Consider the following 19,256-nt stretch of genomic DNA (forward strand, 5'->3'; position numbering starts at 1 on the left):
CATCCTGGGATCAAGCCCCACATCAGGCTCCCTGCTTGGCGGGAAGCCTGCTTCTCCTTCTACTGCTTCCGCTGCTTGTATTCCCTCTCTCACTAGCTCTCTTTGTCAAATTAATAAATAAAATCTTTTAAAAATGTTATTTTGTCTATCTTTTCTAGTTGTTCTTGGTGGGATCACATAAGGCTGTTGCAAATTACTTCATCCTATCCAGAATCAGAAACTGTATCCTACTACTTTTGATGTTTAGTATTTTCATTATTACTCATTTCTAAGAGTTTTTAAAATTTCTACTGACATTTTATTTATTCTAAAAATTACTCAAAATGTGTTTTAGAACTTCCACAGATATATATTTTAAACAATTATTTTTTTGCTATTGATTGTAACAATGATGTGGTGATCAGAAAAAAAAAGTTCATAAGATTCTAACACCTTATAGTTTTTAAGAATGCTTGTTTGACCAACTATGAGTCAATTTTTTTTTTAAGATTTTATTTATTTATTTGACAAAGAGACACAGTGAGAGAGGGAACACACGCAGGGGGCAGTGGAAGAGGGAGAAGTAGGCTTCCCACAAAGCAGGGAGCCCAATGCGGGGCTCCATCCCAGAAACCTGGGTTCAAGACCAGAGCCAAAGGCAGACACTTAACAACTGAACCACCCAGGCGCCCCCATGGGTCAATTTTTAAAAATATTACATTTGGGCTTGAGAAGAATGTTTTCTCTCTAACTGTTGAATCTACCAGATCAAGCTTATTAATCATGTTGTTCATATTCTAATTTAAAAACATTTGGGGAAATTTTTTTTATCAATTTCTGAAAAAAGGTTTCTGATAATGTGATACTGAAAATCTTTTACAATGGTGAGTTTATCAAATTCTTTATGTAAATTTAAAAAATATTATAGTTCTGTTATTAGGTATTGCAGTTAACATGTTCTCCCTAATGAGTTGAACTTTTAACCATTAGTTACCCTCTTTATGCTTGCAAATGCCTTTTCCTTAAGTCTATTTTTCTGATATTTACATAAATGTAAGGTTTTTTTGTTAGCAGTTGCCCAGTAATTATTTTATTTTCAGATATTTAATGTCATTATATTTTCTGCCTGTAGTTAGAGTTGTTTTTATCCTAATATTATGATCTGTTTTTAACTAAAACTCATTTATTTAAATGTATTCTTATAAGCAGCATAACTGTAATTATTTGTTTTCTTACTTTGTAATTTCTATTTTTCTGGTCTTCTCTTGTTTCACCTTCCACTCCTTTGCAGCTTAATTGATTTTTTAAATTCCATTTCTTCTTCTGTACTCTTACCTTATTTCCTCTATTTCTATTAATTTATGGTCATTCTCAAAGTAAAATGCATACCTACCTTACTATCTAAAGCTATTAAAACTTACTACTCTTCTCCCCCTTGAAAAAAACCTCAGAATACTTTAAAACCCATCACTTTCTCCTCTCCTTACGTATTATTATTGTTAAATATATTAGTGCTTTGATTTATCTTATTTACCCAATTGTCATCATTATTGTCATCATAATGATAAAACATACTCAATTTTTGTTAAATCTCCTACCATTTTTACTAATCAATAAGCTCAGCATTCTTCCTTCCACTCAGACTTCTCCAGCTCCTTGGCCTTCTTCAAGAAGCACATCTGCTTTAGATATTGTTTATGTGTATCGATTCAAAATACTCTCAGTTTCTATATGTTTGAAAATGTTCTTATTCTTTGTTCATTCTTTAACCATAGTTTAGCTGGGAAATCAATTTTAAGCTGAGTTATTTTCTTGAGCCTAGCTACCCACAAATAGACCCACTGCTTTTTGTCCTTACTCTCACAGAAAGCCATTCTAATTCAAAACTCTAGATTTCTAATATCAGGAATTATCATTTAGGGGAGCCTCACCTTCCACATTTACTTACCCCTTGGATTTTAGCTTCTTATACATACTCCTCAACAGATTTTCCTATCACTGAGGAAAGTGGAGCTGCCTACTGGGAGCCACTATTCAGCAATGGGCTTTTATATACTTTCTGTCTCAGAGATAAAAGGGCCTGCAGCAAGATAAAGCATGGTTCCTTTAAAGGCATGCATGGATTAGGGTGTACCTGGACACATCACTGGTTGGCTTTAGGAGAAGGATTCAACTCACTGATACTTTTTATAGTAAGTCTAAGTAGGCCTAGAAAAAAGGGAGAAAAGAATCTGAGCTTGTTGCCAAATTCCTAGGGAAGCTGCATTTTTGGAACAACAATTGCTACTACCCAGAAACAGTATATACAAAACTGAACCTGTGTAGCATCTCCACTGAATAAGGAAATACCACCAGTTCTAGCTCAATCTGGAAAAAGCCAGAAATGCCTTCCAACACAAACTGTGTTGTTTCCATGCAACTACTTTCTTTGTAGTCTTATAGCTTTCCTATGTATTTAAAAGTGTGTTTTTTGTAGTTTTGTAGGTTTTTTTGTAATTTACTGAGCATCTCAGTATTTTATAACATCAGTTTTTTCAGAAAAATGCAGTCAGCAACAATTCTGAAACTGAAATCAATTGATTGTTTTTTATTATTAACTTCAAACCACCTTTCTAACTCATTTATATTCATTTCTTATTCTGAGGAAAGTGAAATGTATCTAATTCTGAATATTACAGGATATTCTTTTATTGAGAAATGTTTCCTTCTGATGAAATTTCAAACTCTGAATGCCAAAGGCCATTAAAGTCAAGTTGTGTTTTTACATCTAAGGCAAAATGGGATTTCTCATATTCAAAGCCAACTCTGGCACCTTTCATGTACTCTTTATTACTAGAAGTTACCTAATTTCTGGATATTCAAGGTTTTATTATGCCTAATTTTCAACAAGTTAGAAAGAAAAAAAAACTACCCATAACACTGAAGTCATACAAGATATATTTTAATTCTTTTCTATGACTGAGAAGATATATTACAGTGTTTTAGCATACTAAAAAGAAATCACTATGAAAAATTTTTTAAAGCATAAATTAGAGCTCTCCCAATTATTTGATACCAAATTTAAATGTCCTCGTCATGTTTATGCAAAGCAATTAAAACAGTCAACAACTCCTTGTATTGGAAGCAACAGAAACTGATTGCTAGGCCACAGATTGCTAATACTCATAATTGTCTCACCATAAAGCTCATTAGTACCTATCTTAGTACCTTATAGCAAAAGTGCAAAAGACTATCCTATAGCATGCAGTCCTTAAGTCACCTAACAGAAAGGTAAAATACTATGTTCTTACCCCATCTCTCAACATACACACACTTAATATTCATATATTTGGTATAAGAATAAACATTTAGAGGCGACTGGGTGGCTCAGTGGCTTAAAGCCTCTGCCTTCCGCTCAGGTCATGATCCCAGGGTCCTGGAATCGAGCCCTGCATCGGGCTCTCTGCTCAGCAGGGAGACTGCTTCCTCCTCTCTCTGCCTGCTTCTCTGACTACTTGTGATCTCTGTCAAATAAATAAATAAAATCTTAAAAAAAAAAAAAGAATAAACATTTGAAAAAACTAGATATACTAATTTTAATACAAATCAGCTTAAACTGCTTACCAAGTATCTGAATCTCTTACTATTATTCATACCCATTAAACTAGGTCCACTACTACTCAGTGTGAAGAAAAGTAATTCTCAGCCAGCATCCACACTCATGATCAGGTGACAAATTCACATATTTTGAGATCATATCCTTTGAACTCTTCTATTTCATTAATTTTCATTTGTTTTTCACTTTTGAGAAATCATACTAGAAAACATCAGTTAACATTAGAAGCTGATCCCAATAGAAGAAGAACAAAGAGACTCTTAATATCGAAGTTAGAATGAGGTTAATCAATCTCACTGAAAAAAAATTCTATAACAATATGTGTGCTTTCTCTGGCATAAGTGCTTTCAGAATAATATGTGACAATTTCATAGACAAAGAAAGAACAAAGTCCATACTATCACTGAGTATGACAAGAAGTTTATATACCTGAAATCTCAAACAAAAATGGAGAAATAACAGAACTGGTCACTGTTAGATAGATTAATGTTGTCTGCAGCTCAAATGAAAATTATTAATGTTTGTTTCATGAAGAAACATAATACATTCCCTTTCTCACATAAATATTTAATTACTATTTATGCTACCAAGACAAAATCAAATGTTTTCCATTTCCTATTTTTTATTTTTATGAGAAATTAATTTTGAAATCAGCATTTTTTATTACCTGCTACCTTACAGGAATTTATCTACTAAATATACAGAAAATGCATACATACATATATACACACGCACACAGATAGCTTAGGGGCACCTGGATGGCTTAGTCAGTTAAGTGTCCACTCAGGTCATGATCTCAAGAGTTGTGAGCTGGAGTCCCATGTCAGGCTCTACACTGGGCATGGAGCCTGCTTAAGATTCTCTCTTTCCCTTTCCCTCTATCCACTCCCTCTAAAAAATGAAAAAAGAAAAATATACTTTAAATAATATTTATTATATTAGTTTAATAAAAACAAATGATTTAGGTACATTTTTGGCTTTATTTTAAAAAATAATTATGAAATCTCTAATTACCAATTAATTACCCCTGAGAAAATAATAATATTCTAATAAATTTAACAGCCATGCCCCCAAATTGCTATCAGTTATGAAGAATATTGCTGGCAAAGAACTCACAGCCCTGGTTCCTTACCACATTCATTTTCCCCACAGAGTAAAATCTATGCAGTTTAACACTACCATTATCAAATCAGAATGAGTGTTCTAAAAGACTGATAGGCTACAACAATTAGCTAATATTTACTAGATAATTACTGTTAAGATTAAAAACACAATGAAATAAGCATAAAGTACTGATTATAGAGTGTTTTGTTTTTTTTTAATCAATTACAGGTGTGCCTGGGTGGCTCAGTCGGTTAAGCGTCTGCCTTTAACTGGGGTCATGATCCCAGGTCCTAGGATCCACCCCGCATCAGGCTCCTTTGTTCAGTGGGGAACCTGCTTCTCCTTCTCCCTCTGCCTGCTCTCCCCCTGCTTGTGCTCCCTCTCCCTCTCTCTGTCTTTCTGTGTCAAATAAATAAATAAATAAATAGAATATTTTTAAAAAACCAATTACACAGGGGCACCTGGGTGGCTCAGTGGGTTAAGCCTCTGCCTTCGGCTTGGGTCATGATCTCAGGGTCCTGGGATTGAGTCCCGCATCAGGCTCTCTGCTCAGTGGGGAGCCTGTTTCCTCCTCTCTCTCTCTCTGCCTGCCTCTCTGCCTACTTGTAATCTCTCCCTATCAAATAAATAAATAAAATCTTTAAAAAAGAAATTACACAAATATGGGAAGACCAAGCTAACAATAATTCCTGCCACTGAGCAATATGTAGCCTGCCTGATAAAAATACAAACCAAGCCACACAAACAGTGCTCTATAGTACAACAAATAAAGATGATAACAATCCCACTTTACCTTCTGCAATGGGAGAGAGACATCAGTATGGCTGCCCTGATTTTTACATGCTATACTCTTAAAAAAGGCACTGACAAAGTATGCTCGTTTTTATACACATTATCCCCAATCTTCACAAAAACTCTGGAGCGACAGAGTAGATCATCTTTTCAGAGATAAAATACCTGAGTTTCAGAGAGATTAAATAATGTGCCTGAAGACAAAAGCAGAGAACTAAACCAGAATTGGAATGCAAGTCCATTCACCTCCATACACTTTCTACTACATCAGTTTGTTTTAAAGGTTCCTTCTAGCATTAGAAGGTACAACTGGCAATACTTCACCTGTAGAATACTTGAAGACCAGGTAACAAGGCATACCATGATTTCAATAAAAATGGCAATTTCTGAAACGGGGATCACAGATTTATATTATTAATATAAATGTCTTCTGCCTCTTGCTTTTACTTAATAGCCACAACCCTAAAGTGTTATATATAAAACAATTTTTAAAATATTGAATCCAGTTTTCCCCATTGATCAATTATAAATGAAAACTGCTCTATCTCTATTACTAATTAATCATAACTGATCTTCAAATACATCTTAAGATTTTTATGACCCCTCAATTTCTTAAAGAATTTCTTTTCTTTCTTTTTTTTTTAAGATTTTATTTATTTATTTGACAGACAGAGATCACAAGCAGGCAGAGAGAGGAGGAAACAGGCTCCCTGCTGAGCAGAGAGCCCAATGTAGGCTCGATCCCAGGATCCTGGGATCATGACCTGAGCTGAAGGCAGAGTCTTTAACCCACTGAGCCACCCAGGTGCCCCTTAAAGAATTTCTTGATAAAGTATTTAATCATATACTAGAAATATGCCAGAACAGTAGCAATTCAAAAAGATCTTTTATTTACCTATTTTTAAAAAATTCAATGTTATTAAACCAAGACAACTTACATATAGAGAAAATTTTTATCATCCTTTTTTTAACCTGAAATTCAATATCAAGTCTTTTTCTCCTGTCACTGGTATGAAGAAACAATATCATAATTTATTTGAAGATTAAAAACTACTCCAATCTTCAGCATTAAAAAAATAAAACTGTTCTATACGTACAGACATGTAATTCTACTGCCATCTTCTGGTAAAAAACAAATTCCGAATTCTCCTTAGTACTCCAAATAAGAAACCCACAGTTATAAAATAAGTACTTTCTAGTACTAGATTAATAAAAGTAGAATAGATAATTTTTGCAAATGGTAAAAAATACATTAAAAATAGAATTCTAGCAATAATTCTTATCAATATTTGTGATATGTTCTCTCACTTTATTATATGTGAGCACAGAACTAAGAACTTTACAAGAAAAATAAAAATTAACTCTCTTAATAACCTTATAAAGTGGAGTTATTATTCCCATTAACAGATAAGGAAATTGAGAATCAAAGAACTCATGTGGTCTGTCCACAGTACAAACAGGACAAATGTTCTAAATTCAGGAGCTGACTGATTCCAATGAATTGACTGGAATTTGGTTATTATGCTATAATATCCTCTACTCAGACAACAGACATTAAGTTGATTTAACTCATTTAAGACTCTAAAGCTTAATTTAGTGGAATAGAGCAACAATATTACAATTCTTAAGGAGACCAAGAGAATCACAGAACATAGAATCAAAGAGTTAAACCTTTAAGATCCCACAATCTACTTTCCCAAAGTAATTCATAACCTTATTCCCTAGCCAGCCTGACAGATTAAGTTCTAATGTTCTATTTTATTTTATCTCATTTTTATTTTTTAGATTATTTATTTATTTATCTATTTGAGAGTGAGAGAAATAGAGAGCAGCATGAGTAGAGAACACGAGTATAGGGAGAAGCATGCTTCCCACTGAGCAGAGAGCCCTTTGTGGGGCTCAATCCCAGGACCCTGAGATCATGTCTGGAGCTGAAGGCAGACACTTAACTGACTGAGACACCCAGGAGCCCCTAATGTTCTATTTTATAAATGATACTATAGCATTTAAAATTTTTTTCAATTTACCTTTTTTAGGTCCTATATGTTTAGTGTTTAAATTAAAATTAACTTTGTTTTGATCAGTTTTAAACATTAATAAACATTAGCTGGAAATTAGTATCCCTAGGAAACATAGTATTTATTAATTTCTATTCAGAGAAGTTTTATTTACACAAAGGGATACAATACTATATTCTGCTATATACCTATACACCCGGTTTCTTAAAAGTCATAAACCAACTCAATGGATGTTTTTGTTTAATTGTAGGTAGTCAGATAAATTGCTTAAAAAAAACTATCCATGGAATGATCAACATATTATTTAAAACTATAACAATGGGACACCTGGGTGGCTCAATGGATTAAGCCTCTGCCTTTGGCTCAGGTCATGATCTCGAGGTCCTGGGATCAAGCCCCATGTCGGGCTCCCTGCTCAGCGGGGAGCCTGCTTCCCCCTCTCTCTCTGCCTGCCTCTCTGACTACTTGTGATCTCTGTCAAGTAAATAAATAAAATCTTTTAAAAAAATAAAATAAAATTATAACAATAAAAACTTTAATGTATGCAAACTGACAAGGATAATTAAATTATCAGTTTTGTCTTTATAAATCAAATAATCGCATCTAATTTATGCTCTGAAATTCTAGTTTAATGAGTTCCTGAATGACTGTAGTGACTAACAACTATAAATAACAACATAAAATAAATGGGCCAATAACATGCTTACGATAATATAGAATCATATTAATGACTAAATTAATCACTTTGAAAAAATATACTGGTATGCAGAATGGCAGAAAGAAATCTTGTCTGCTTGAACCATTTTGATAAACCTATGGTTCATAAGGTTTCATAATCATCTTATAATTTCTATGAGCAATATTCAGTGAATTGTTTGATCACAAAGTTTCACATTCTTCAGTCTATTTTGCCCAGCTCCAAAACAGATGACTCTACTAAATATGTATATTTAAATTTTCATTTGATTTCATAGTAAACAATAGAGACTAGAATTCATGTAATATAAGAAATACTAAAATAGGTCCTTTATATTTCCATATAAATTTTGGAATCATTTTGTCAATCTCTAAAAAAGGCCTGCTAGAATTTCGACTGGGTTTGATTTGTGATCATGGTATCTCCCCTGCCAGGTAAGTATGACTGGGTTTGACTTGATCAACACCCAAATTCAATGAGATTCCAGAATACAGTCAATATAAAATTTAATTAGGGCGCCTGGGTAGCCCAGTTGGTTAAGCGTCTACCTTTGGATCAGGTTGAGATTGATCACACATCAGGCTCCCTACTCAGCTGGGAATCTGCTTTTCCCTCTGCCCCTCTCCCTGCTCGTGTTTTCACTCTCTCTCAAAAATAAATAAATAAACAAACAAATAAATAAATAAAATTTTAAATATAAAAATTGTCCTTCTGTAGTTAAGCAACAAATGAAAAGTAAATTTTTAAAATATCACTTAAAACAGCATCAGAAACAAAGACAGCTAGGAATAAATTTAATGAAAGGGGTAGAAAACATCTACACAGAAACTGTTAAATAATACAGACAGAAACTATAGAAATTCTAAATAAATGTAGAGGTATGTTTAGGGATCAGAGGATTCAATATTGTTAAGGTATCCACACTCATCAAATTAATGTAGTGTCAATCCAATCCCAAACAAAATCTTAGCAGTTTCGGTTTTTTTTTTTTTTTTTTTTTAAAGAAACTGACAAACCTGGGTGGCTCAGTGGGTTAAACAACCAACTCTTGGGCGCCTGGGTGGCTCAGTGGGTTAAGCCTCTGTCTTCGGCTTAGATCATGATCTCAGGGTCCTGGGATGGAGGCCCACATCCGGCTCTCTGCTCAGCAGGGAGCCTGCTACCCACCCCCTCCCTGTCTTTGCCTGCGTCTCTGCCTACTTGCAGTCTCTCTCTCTCTCTGTCTAATAAATAAATAAAATATTTTTTTAAAAAGCCAACTCTTGACTTTGGCTCAGGTTGAGATTGAGCCCTACATTGGGCTCTGCTCTGGGCAAGGCCTGCTTAAGATTCTTTCTCTCCCTCTCCTTCTGTCCTTCCCCCATTCCCTTACAAATAATTAAAGAAACTGACAAACTGGTTCTAAAATTTACATGGAAACACAAAGGGTCTAGAATAGTCAAAAGAACCTTGAAAAACTGGTTGTATGGTGTATATAAACTGATGTCAAAACTTAGTGTAAAGATATGTAGTTCAATACAACAGAATAGAGCCTAGAAATAGACTCACATATATGATGATTAGGTGACTTTTTACAAAGATGCTACCATAAACCAGTAAGGAATTCAATCTTTTCAATACATGGTGCTGGAATAACTGGATATATGTATGGAAAAAATGAACTCAACTCCTGTTTAACACTCCACTCGAAACTTAAAAGTAAAGCATAGCCTAAACATAAAAGCTAATACTATAAAACTTCTAGAAGACAATAAAATAAAGTCTTTGTGACCTTGAATTAGATTAAGAATCCTTGCATAAAGGACATTAAGCATAAAAGAAAATACTGATAAATGAATTTCATCAACATTAAATCTCTTGTTCTTCAAAAGATATAAAGGATAGAAAAGGAAAGACAAAGACTAAGAAAAACATTTGCAATTCATGTATCTGACAAAAAAAACTTGTATCCAAAATGTGCAAAGAAATCTTATAATTAGGAAGAAAGCAAATACCCAATTTTTCAAAACTCAGCAGACTTGAACAGACACTTCGTGAAAAAATGAATTACTAATAAGCACATAGAATGATGCTCAACATCCTCAGTCATTAGGGACATGCAAATTAAAATCATAATGATATTTCTACATACCTACTAGAAGAGTTAAAATTAAAAAGACAATACCATGTATAATTAAGAATGTTGAACATTATTTGTGGGAATGCAAAATGGTACAGAGACTAATGGAAAATAGTTTGAAAGTTTCTTAGAAAGTTAAGCATGTGCTGCCGTATGACCGAGCAAACCTCCTGATGGGTATTTCATTCAAGTAAAATGAAAACATATGTTTGTATGTAATTGTTTATAGTGGCTTTATTTATAATTGCCAAAAACTGGTGGGCGAAAACAAACGTCTTTCAACTGGTGAATGGCTAACCTGAATCCCATCTATCTGTAGTCTGTGTTCCTCTTTATTGCTGAAGAGCATATAGCAATAAAGAGGAACACAAACTACGGATACATGTGACAACAGGGATGAACCTGAAATCCATTATGCTAATACAAGAAGCCAGACTCAAAAGGGTACGGAATATGATTCCATCTATATGACAGTTTGGAAGAGGTAAAGCCATGGGAATAGAGAAGAGATCAGTGGTTTCCAGGGATATGAGTAAGGGCAGAAAGGGGCATAAGGAAATTTCATGTGGTGATGGATGCGCAAGGTGGTTATCTAGCTGTATACATTTGCCAAAACTCAGAACTATATACTAAAAAGGGTGATTTTACTGTAAATAAATTATACCTCAATTTTTAAAAATTTAAAACACTTTTTTTCAACAGTTGAACAAACTACAACTGCACACAATATAAATGAATTCCAGAAACACAGTATTAGGAAAAGAATCAAAACATAATGTTTAGGGATACACACTTAAGTGATATAAAATGAAAAGCAAGAAAGTAAATTCCATAAAAGTTCGGAGAGTGTTTAACTTTGATAGGGAGTGAGAGGACAGAGATTGGGAAGGGCACAGGGGTTTGGGAGCTTCCAGCATTATTCTATTTCTTTTTCTGGTGGTTACATGAGAAGTAGAGTTTTGTGAAAATTCATTGAGCTATCATTTATATTTTATATGCTTTAAAAAGAAAGCAAGTCAAGTAGCTCAAGGTAAATTATAAGAGAATAAAATAAGAATATGTAGTTCTTAGAAGTATGAGGCATTCCTAGATACAGATCTTGGCTTCACCGTTTGTTAGATGGGTGACTTTAGGCAAGTTTCCTAACCTTCCTCAGCCACAGTTTACTCATTTAAAAAATGAGGAAATTATATCTGCCTCATAAAGTTATCATGTGAATTAAAATGAGATTAATATAAAGGATATCTGCCTAGCTCTCAAGACCCTTTTGGGGGACTTATACACATAAGGTGGGTTCCCCAGAAGCCCTGATTTTGTGTCATACAACCCCACGACTGCCCAGCTGGACCAAAAGTGGATACCTGGCCCAAGATGGCTAATGATGATGACTCCAGGAAGCCTGGGATTGGGAATGAGCAAGTTCATTGTCTATCTGTGCTTTATCATCAACAGAAGAGATATAAATCTCTAGGGCAGTGATGTGTACACATTCTGCCCCACAAACGGCCAGAGCAGCAGCAGCAGAAAAGATTAAAACAACAGGGAGATGGAGAAAGTGCTGCCTCTGCTTCTGACTGACATCTGGTTCCTATTTCCAGGCCCTTCTTGGGGTCAGTCCCTGGGATCCATAAAACACAGAATTATCTGTATAACAAATATCCTTGGGCGCCTGGGTGGCTCAGTGGGTTAAGCCGCTGCCTTCGGCTCAGGTCATGATCTCAGAGTCCTGGGATCGAGTCCGGCATCGGGCTCTCTGCTCAGCAGGGAGCCTGCTTCCCTCTCTCTCTCTCTGTCTGCCTCTCCATCTACTTGTGATTTCTCTCTGTCAAATAAATAAATAAAATCTTTAAAAAAAAATATCCTTAAGGAAATAATATAGCTCAGGCTAGATCCCATTATTTACAACTCAACAGTTCTAGCTAATGTGTCATATAAAGCATGAAGCACATAGAAAGAGCTCAAAATATTATGACTGTGGCAGCAACTGTCTGATCTTTGATCTACCTGTGGTGGGGACTTGTTTAACAAGCCCTTGAAAGAGGCCTGTTCTGGTGTTCAAAACATAAACTGACCTTGAGGAGGCCATACTCTACCCCTCTGTTGGAGGTCTGTAAGAAATCTGTAGGAAAAATGTCCAGTCTCAAATTTCCTGCTAGACTCAAAAAAATTCGGTTGCTAAAGACTGCCTCAAAAGAAAAAGAAATTCTAGTATAACAGTAAAATTACAGCAACAAAACATTCATAAATAGAATCAAGTGCCCAAATTTACAGCCTAAAGCAAAAGTCAGACTAGGTAAGTTAATACTGTCCTGGATTCCCTTTTTTCTTGGGCAATGCCTACTAAACTTAGATTTCTACATTTTGTAACACTAAAATGTGTTTTGACATCCACACAGTAAGGGCACAAATCTGGTAATCTGAGTGATGCTAATATGGACTTATCACTAGATTCTAAAAAGCCCAACTCCTTCAGGAGCACAGGCTATTGTCTAAGTATTTATTAAAAGCCAATATATGTATACTCAAATGAAGCACTGTAGAATCAAGTTATAAAAGCGAAACTTCCTGCAATCAATCCTTATTTTGTGCCATTTGTTCTTGCAAATAAATTAATCACACAACTACAAAGACACCTGCAGAAACAAAAAAGTGTTGTCATTAACTTCATGACTGTACCTTACTCAATATCTGTTTCAGAAGACACATAACAATATCATATTATAATGTCAATTTTATGTACTAAGTAAGGTTCCCCATCATATCTGAGTTTAGTCTAGTATACTTTTGTATGCAAAATATGAAATATGAACAGTCTGAATGAACCAACTCCATTGTTTTCCTAACATGTAAATGGTAGTATTTTTAAAAGCATAACTGCCAATTTTAGTAATAGTGACTGTATTGACATTTTTAACCTAAGGTCTGAAAAATACATATATATTCTAACCCATAATTTTCTTTCATTTTTTTTTTTTATTTGACAGAAAGAGAGATCACAAGCAGGCAGAGAAGCAGGCAGAGAGGCAGGCAGAGAGAGGGGGAAGCAGGCTCACTGCTGAGCAGAGAACCCAATGTGGGACTCGATCCCAAGACCCTGAGATCATGACCTGAGCCGAAGGCAGAGGCTTAACCTACTCAGCTACCCAGGCACCCCAAACCCATAATTTTCTTAATAAAATATTTTTGTGGTATCTGGCCTCTCATGAATGTAATTTTCTCTAAACAAATATCTGATTGCCATTTTATTTGCATATAAATACCACCTACATACAACACTGATAGCATCCACTTAAAAATTCCTGAATCATGCTGGAAACTTAATTCTCTTAAATTAACTGGATAACTTATACCAGGGATCACGAAACCATCTGTACACAATATTCTAAATAAAATTTATTTATAAACACTAGAGGGTGCTATAATTCAACTGTGCCTGGTGTCTGGCTCTGTTGCTCAAAATTTTCTCCTCGATTAAAGATAAATTAAGATAATTTTCAGCACCAACAGTTTCTGCTCTGGAACTAATACATGCAGATAATTTATGAGACAAAATTCCACTCTTCCAGGATATATAATGAAACCCATCAGATTCCACTGAAATCATTTTTATGTACACTTCCTGCATATTTAATACTGTGTTAAAAGGAGAGAACAGGGGGCGCCTGGGTGGCTCAGTGGGTTAAGCCGCTGCCTTCGGCTCAGGTCATGATCTCAGGGTCCTGGGATCGAGTCCCCCATCGGGCTCTCTGCTCAGCAGGGAGCCTGCTTCCTCCTCTCTCTGCCTGCCTCTCTGCCTACTTGTGATCTCTCTCTGTCAAATAAATAAAATAAAATAAAATAAAATAAAATAAAATAAAAAAGGAGAAAACAGAAAATAAGTCAGAAGAAGTATAAAGATGGTCCCAGGGGTGCCTAGGTGGCTCAGTGGATTAAAGCCTCTGCCTTCAGCTCAGGTCATGATCCCAGGGTCCTGGGATCAAGCCCCACATCTGCTTAGCGGCGAGCCTGCTTCCTCCTCTCTCTCTCTGCCTACCTCTATGCCTGCTTGTGATCTCTCTCTGTCAAATAAATAAATAAAATCTTAAAAAAAAAAAAGATGGTCCCAGCCTTTTAAAGTAAATTAATGCAATGTTTATATGGTTAAGAGAAGATGTATCTTACAATCTCATAGGCTTAAATTCAAGGAAAATTACAAAATAAAATTGGTAAAAGACATATTTCAATTTTAGTTGCTAAGTATATTAAATTAGGTTTAGCTATTTTACAAGGGCAATCTGAAATTCAGTATTTAAAATAACAAATAAGGGCACCTAGGTGGCTCAGTTGGTTAAGCATCTGCCTTCAGCTCAGGTCATGATCTCAGGGTCCTGGGATCGAGCTCAGGGGAGAGTCTGCTTCTCCCTCTCCCTCTGTCTCCTACCTCCTGTTCATGCTCTGTTTCTCTCTCTCTCAAATAAATAAATAAAATCTTAAGAAATAAAATATAATAAAATAAAAAAACTGATACTGCTGTAGAATGTCATCTGATGTCTTCTAAAAATGTCTTTTAAAAATTCTGAAGCCAAAGAAAAAAAAATAAAAATAAAAATCCTGAAGCCAATATCGATAGGAAATGGAAAAGAAAAGGTCCAAGGCTTTGAATATCCAGAATAGAATGATTAATAATAACATCAACTTTAAATCTTCAAAAAAGATGCATTTTGTGCTAGTTTTTTTATCTCTAAAACATTCATAAGCTCAATTACACAAGTCTTTGAAATTTTCAAAACTGTGAGTAATTTATATTGCCAGTTACCAGTCCAGAAAAGTTCATAGGAGTATGAGTTTCCAATAGATAGCATTAGATAATCACAAATAACACCACAGTTTGTTTAATGCTAGTAAAATACAACATCTGTTTCAAGAAAGAGGCTATAAAATGACACACTACTGAACCCTAACAAAGTATTTTGCCTTTAAAAATGTTTACAGGAGAAAAATGTAAATGAAACATTACACATATTTCCAAAATTCACATACCCCAAATCAATTAATTTTTCTCAATCTCCCTTTCTCCTGGCTTTGCACTCTCTCATACACATCTGTACACACATCTACACATGTGTGCATGCACACACACTCACTGCACACTCACACCATCTACTCCCCAAGAGAGGAGTATCTGGCGTATACCTCCCACCCTTTCTCTAATGAATTACTAAGAGCCCCCAAATAAAGCAGAAACGGTGGCACCTATTGATGAGAGAGAGGGTCACTCCAAATTTACAATAGCTCCAGATAAATTGTTCCAGATTAACAGAATATAAAACTAGAGAAAAGCCAGAGATACCACTGACCCAAGCTCATAAACGACCCAGATTGTAGGAACCAAAATATATGGCAGTCAGAGAAGTAACCAGATTGCTGGAACCCACAGAAATTCTGAACATGGAAGCACTGTTTTATAGTCTGAAATATGTACTTGAAATATGACTTTTGGCACTTGCTTCCCTTTTTATGTTTATCTGTCTTACATCTGCCGGATTCCTAGGGCCCTTATTACACTCTAAACGCCCAGCTGCCAACTTCCTGATTCAATGTCACTTCAGGTAACCCATTTTACTGCAATAGGTCAAAGCATATATACTCATTAGAGTACTAATGTTTGAAACATTCACATATCTGCCCTTTCACGAAGGTCTTCTGAACTATTATACATACCTCCACTAATGAAAAGTATGGCTCTCAGCCAGTTACCAAGGAAGTTTTAGGCCTTTTGAGCAAGCCTCAAATCACTACTATGAACATTGTATTTTGGAACTACAACATAATCCTAATCATGATCGTAGCTTCCACCTAATTTTTATAGCTTTTGTCCATAAACCTGAAAAGCGTAGGGCCTACATAAAATGAAGATTGGGTAGAAATGTGTAGTTTTATTAAGAAACACCAACATTCATCTCAATATTATGTAACATCATGTTACATAAAAATTTATAAATCATAAGACTAGAACATTCTAAGAAAATAATAATTCAAGATAAATACCTGTTTTCCATGATTTCTAAATCTGGTTGCAAACTTATAGTCTCTGTTGTAATTTCCACTTTCCGTACACTTCCAAAAAAATCAGTTATCAGGACATTTTTAGGATCCCTCTGAAAAAGGTCAGTGCGATGTCCAGGGGTAGACACACAGAGACTTCTAGGACATACCTGAAACTGAAAAGCATACATATAACAATAATAAATACACACATATAAATACAACTTTTATCAATTCAATAACACAGTATAGCAGACTGTAGTGTATTTTTTTAATGATTTATTTATCTATAAGAGAGAGAGAGTGAGTGAGGGGCAGAGGGAGAGGCAGAGAATCCTAAGCAGACTCCCCGCCAAGCATGGAGCCCAAGATGGTGCACAATCCCATGACCCCAAGATCCTGACCTAAGCCAAAACTAGGATCAGATGCTCAACTGACTAACCCACCCAGGCACCCTGACTATAGAGTACTTTTAAAGCTCTCCCAATCTAAAGAAGTTTCTGATTTTAAAGATTAAAGTTTCTTTGCTAGAGTAGTACTTGATATTCTAAGAAAGCTATACAGACATTAGAGCAGTTGACAGAAAGGGAAGCAGACCAGGGACGGGAAAAAAACATGCACTTTTTTGGATCATATGCTACAAAATATATTTTGAACTTTTAAATTTACCAAGAATTTATATGTAATACTATGAAAAGAGTTGCTTTTTTTCTGCATCTACATTCATCTCAGTGGGCGGCAAATTTCTTAGTTTAGCCATAATGAAAATAAATCCAAAGCACCTCCAGACACTCTAGTCCTCAAAGAATATAGCCTGAAAAACCACAACTTCACAGAGATCTCACACAGGTCTCATGAAAATGTCTATGTTAATCATATCCCCGATATTCCACATCAGTGAATTACCAGGGATAAACATGTACTCATTCACTCAGCAAAGCAGATAAAACATCTACTACGTATATTTCATACTGTTACTTCCACAAAGGATACAAAAGTTGACAGAACATGGTCCTATCTTCAAGGCCTTAAGTCAAGTCAGAGATAAATAAACATAGAGAGGTAGGGGGGAAAAGGTGACAGGTCCTACTTCAAGAAAGGATAAACTTCTCATAGTCTGAGGATAAGAAAAAAGAAAGAGTGGGATTTAAGCTACATTCTGAAGGAAAAGGGAGATTACAGATGGAAAATAACATTCTTAAGGAGCAGCTGCACAGATGTGTAAAGCAAATAACCTAGTTTGGCAAAAGCACAGAATATACAAAGAAAACCATGACAAGACTGCAGTAAGGGCCTACAGCCCACAGTACTTGCCCACCTATGGAGACAGGTGATATATACAGATAATTACCAATATGATGGGAGATGGGTGGGGAAGGGCAGAGCAGCTAGAATTTATGAAACTAGTGATCCAAGTACTGTGTGAAGCAATTTATAGATACTCTGATTTAAACTACTAGTAACTGTGAGGTATATTAAGATTATTATCTCTACTTAAAACTAAAGCTCAAAAAGATTAAGTCACTGGCCTAATATCACAATACCTTCCTGATTTAGGAAAACAATAAAAGGAAATACAAAGAAGAGATCAGAATATAAAGAGGCAGTGAAGGCAAAAAGGATGGGGAGAGAGTAAAATGCCAAACTTACTTTAGAAAGGGAAATGCCAAACAGGAAGGACAATACAGACTGAAGGTTGAAGAAACATAGTAAAAGATAAAACAAAATACACAAAGATTGAAGTCCTATGTATACTGAAGGCATTCCTGTATGAGCCAGCAACTTGGTGGGCTTTCTTAAGTACCATAGGAAAAGCATAGGCAAATGAGCTTGAGAATAAGATAAAAAAATATTATCTTCTCTGCTGCTAAAATGAGTATACTTCCACTCTCTATGAAGTTATTCTTCCTTCAAGATATTTTATCCTATCAATATGATTTCCTTAGCCTCAGCAACATTAATTTCTAATAATCTCCTTTATTTACAGAATCTTCACTCTAGCCAGATTATATGCTTACTACTGAAGACAAGGATTCCGACTTCCATGCCTCTGCACGTATTCCATTTTCCTAGAATATGCTATATTTTGCTTCTTTCAAACCCAAAAATCTACCTCTCTCAAGAAAAATTGTAAACCAAACCCATTATATTTAAAGGAACCATACAAATGTGCATGGTTGTCATGTCCTTCCATTCATTACAAATATTCACTGAGAACTATAAATATACCAGGTACGATAATTCAATTCTTTAGGTAGTGAGAAGCATAGACAATGGTCCATTTACTTCTTTCTTGTTCTTTCTCCAGCTCCTTTAGGTGTAGGGTTAGGTTGTGTACCTGAGACCTTTCTTGTTTCTTGACAAAGGCTTGTACCGCTATATATTTTCCTCTCAGGACTGCCTTTGTTGTGTCCCACAGATTTTGAATCGTTGTATTTTCATTATCATTTGTTTCCATGATTTTTTTCAATTCTTCTTTAATTTCCCGGTTGACCCATTCATTCTTTAGAAGGATGCTGTTTAGTCTCCATGTATTTGGGTTCTTTTCAAACTTCCTTTTGTGGTTGAGTTCTAGCTTTAGAGCATTGTGGTCTGAAAATATGCAGGGAATGATCCCAATCTTTTGATACCGGTTGAGTCCTGATTTAGGACCGAGGATGTGATCTATTCTGGAGAATGTTCCATGTGCTTACTTAAGAACCTCAAAGCCTCAAGGGAATGTCACAAATATAAACAATTACAGTACAATACTAAAAGCATTTTAAAGGTACATAGCAACAGTTACACAAAAGAAATAAAATTACCTGGAGGATCCAAAGACTTCATTTAATAGGTGATACTCTATAAATGTGCTTTTCAGCTGTTACCAATAACACGATAAATTTTTAAGTGGGCAAGGACCACCTTTTCTAATGTTGCTGCCCACGA

The 19,256-nt window shown here is 35.2% G+C and overlaps 1 protein-coding gene across 1 annotated transcript in view; it reads right to left on the reverse strand.

The window, feature by feature from the left end:
- PIGK (phosphatidylinositol glycan anchor biosynthesis class K) overlaps positions 1 to 19,256 on the reverse strand; it is a 132,446-nt gene that overhangs the window by 64,530 nt on the left and 48,660 nt on the right. Inside the window, exon 9 of the mRNA XM_059135731.1 lies at positions 16,332 to 16,504. Within this exon, the coding sequence (XP_058991714.1) occupies positions 16,332 to 16,504 (173 nt within the window). The remainder of the gene's footprint in view (positions 1 to 16,331; positions 16,505 to 19,256) is intronic.

The sequence above is a fragment of the Mustela lutreola genome, chromosome 10 (genome assembly GCF_030435805.1).
Source record: "Mustela lutreola isolate mMusLut2 chromosome 10, mMusLut2.pri, whole genome shotgun sequence".
Lineage (NCBI taxonomy): Eukaryota > Metazoa > Chordata > Mammalia > Carnivora > Mustelidae > Mustela > Mustela lutreola.